This window comes from Centroberyx affinis, unplaced genomic scaffold, assembly GCF_046629955.1.
Source record: "Centroberyx affinis isolate AG114_WGS23_722 - 3 ecotype Tasmania unplaced genomic scaffold, CSIRO-AGI_Caff_v1 ptg004987l_1, whole genome shotgun sequence".
NCBI classification, from domain to species: Eukaryota; Metazoa; Chordata; class Actinopteri; order Beryciformes; family Berycidae; genus Centroberyx; species Centroberyx affinis.
This window is the reverse complement of record NW_027282454.1, coordinates 17,501-20,000: the sequence shown is the minus strand read 5'-3', so window position 1 is coordinate 20,000 and position 2,500 is coordinate 17,501. Positions and strand designations below refer to the sequence as shown.

Here is a 2,500-nt window from a genome sequence, read left to right as displayed (position 1 = left end):
TGACATTATTTTCCTGGGCATCTATGAGCAAGGTAGAAAAATGAACCTGACTTCTGCTTTTGTTTCAGCCAAGTTTCACATCACTGTGAATCTACTGTGAGAGAGAAAATCTTTTTTTTTAAGTTTTCAAATGCACAACTTCATAATAACATGTGAAGGGTTTCTGTCCAAAGAGATATATTCATTTAAAAAAGAAAAGTGACCTGAAATGAAGGATGTTGATGATTCTGTCCTCAACAACAGAACAACTTTATAAGCAGAGGTCTTAATATGACTCATAATTTGAATTATAATGCATAATATGCTTTATTTTTGCCCCAGCAGTCATTTTGTAAGAGTATGGTTAGCTGTTTCAGATGGAGGACGTCTCACACTGGAATGAATCTCTGCTGCTGTAAGGACGAATAAATCCCACTTCCACTTTGGTTCTTCCAATTTAACTTTTATTTTTTAAATTCAGGGTTGATTTTCTGACTGAAGCCTGGTGAGTGTTCCTGGCTGGAGGGTAATAGATGTATTTAGCCTCTCTCTATACACGGTCCCATGCAGCCGGGCCTCTGTGGTTCAATTGAGGAAGCACCGGTCCGGGACGGCCGGATCAATACTCAATTGATCGGGCTAGATTGCAGCACCAGTCGGCCGGGCTAATATCCATCGCTCTTAACACAGCAATCAGAGGCATTAAGCCGAGGCTGCTGGCAGAGCGAAGGCCGCCGCCGGATGCTGCAGCTTCAGACTGCAGTGGCTTTCAATCTTCCTTTCTCCGGTGAAGGCTGACTGAACCCCGCCCCGCTGCACGAGGGTCTGCCACCCGACCCGAGCCCGACGGGACCGGGTCAGGGTGTCGGGTACCGGCGGGGTAGGACGTGTTTTTTTAGATAAATAATTCAGGCTCGGGTCGGGCTCGGTTGTGTTTTTTCATGCGTGGAAGAAAACACAACGTTTTATTTATGCTCCTCTCTTTCTCCTGAAGCTCTGCCATACACAGGCTGGACACACACACACACACACACACACACACTTTACCTTGAGTTTCTGTATCTTTCCAGCCAGAGAGGAGTGGGTGCCGACATGTTGGAAGAGAGACGGCTTGAAACGAATCCTCAGGTTGGCCTTCTGCCTGTCACAGTGTTTCTGTTGGAGAGAGAGAGAGAGAGAGAGAGAGAGGGAGAGAGAGAGAGGATGAGGATGAAAGCAGAACCAGGAGGAAGAGTAGAAGAGAAAAAAACAAACACTTTATTACAACACTATAAAACATCCCAGCAGAAACTAGAATTATAAGCAGTAAGTCCTCATTTCATTGGAAATAAGGAGAGAGACACGTAGACATGATCCAGCTTTAAAGAGAGGTTCCTGATGGAGAACCGGTCTTAAAGAGAGGTTCCTGGTGGAGAACCGGTCTTAAAGAGAGGTTCCTGGTGGATATAGAGTCTTAGTTACTGTTACTCACCGCGTCCTTCTCTGGATTGCACACCTTCACCCACATGATGTGGTCCAGCAGCCAATCAATGGGCTTGTCTTTGTAGAACATCAGCATGAACTCAACGATGAGCGACAGGTCCAACGACTTGAACATCTTACCTGGTGAGAGAAGAAGAGACTCAGAGTCAGACTACTTTATTGTCCATTAAATTTACATAGAATGGAAATTCGTCTTTGGCACTGGCATAAAAGACAACACACACCATACACAACAATACACAATAATTATACATTAAGGTAGGGTAGAATCTTAAAGTGACTGAGTGGCAAGTGGCAGTAATAAAAGTGATGAGTGGGTTGTTCTTCCACTGGCTTGTAAGTCCGTTCTAACCATCACAACAATGCATAATACACAGCAGTACTTAACAATAAACAAATAAATGTACATTAAAAATAAGTGATGGAGAGAGCAGCCTTAAAAAAAAACAGTAAGGGGCTTAGGGGAGAGGATTAAAATAAAGGTGTGTGTGAGTGTGTGGGGATTTAGTTTAGTTTAATCAAATTAAGTTGACTTTAGTTCTGTTTAATCTACTTTAATTAATAATCTAATTCAAGATAGATTAGTTCAGTTTGACCTCTTGGTTTAAAGATTAGTTTATTTTATTTTAGTTTAGTTTGTCTATTTTGGTCTAGTTGAGTCTAGTCTAGTTCAGTTCAGTTTAGAGGGATTTTACTCCTGTCTGCAGAGGCAGGGAATCCTGTCAGTTATTTAGTTTTCTGTATTAATATGGATCAAGGCTCTTCAGACTGTAAGGAGAAGTTCATATTGAGCAGCTCCAGTCTCCCACCAGAGGAAGAAAACAAAACATCCATGCAGTCTGTCAGCTCCCAGCAGGGGGCGACGCTGCTCTACTCAATCCATATTCCTGAAAGGTTGCTGGTTCAAATCTCTGCCTGAGAGAATCTGGGCAAGAAACTGAAGAGGAAACGCTCTCTCCTCTCTAAAAAGTTAAAGAGTTGAGGTTCCTTTCAGCAAGGCACTGAACCCCCAGCTGCTGCTCAGTGGAACCAGGACCGG

The 2,500-nt window shown here is 43.2% G+C and overlaps 1 protein-coding gene across 1 annotated transcript in view; it reads right to left on the bottom strand.

The window, feature by feature from the left end:
• LOC139666409 (alpha-1,3-mannosyl-glycoprotein 4-beta-N-acetylglucosaminyltransferase B) overlaps nt 1–2,500 on the bottom strand; it is a 27,290-nt gene that overhangs the window by 7,800 nt on the left and 16,990 nt on the right. The window contains exons 2-3 of the mRNA XM_071545613.1: nt 1,451–1,581; nt 1,027–1,134 (exon numbers count right to left, since the gene is read on the bottom strand). Coding sequence (XP_071401714.1) covers nt 1,027–1,134; nt 1,451–1,581 — 239 coding nt within the window. The remainder of the gene's footprint in view (nt 1–1,026; nt 1,135–1,450; nt 1,582–2,500) is intronic.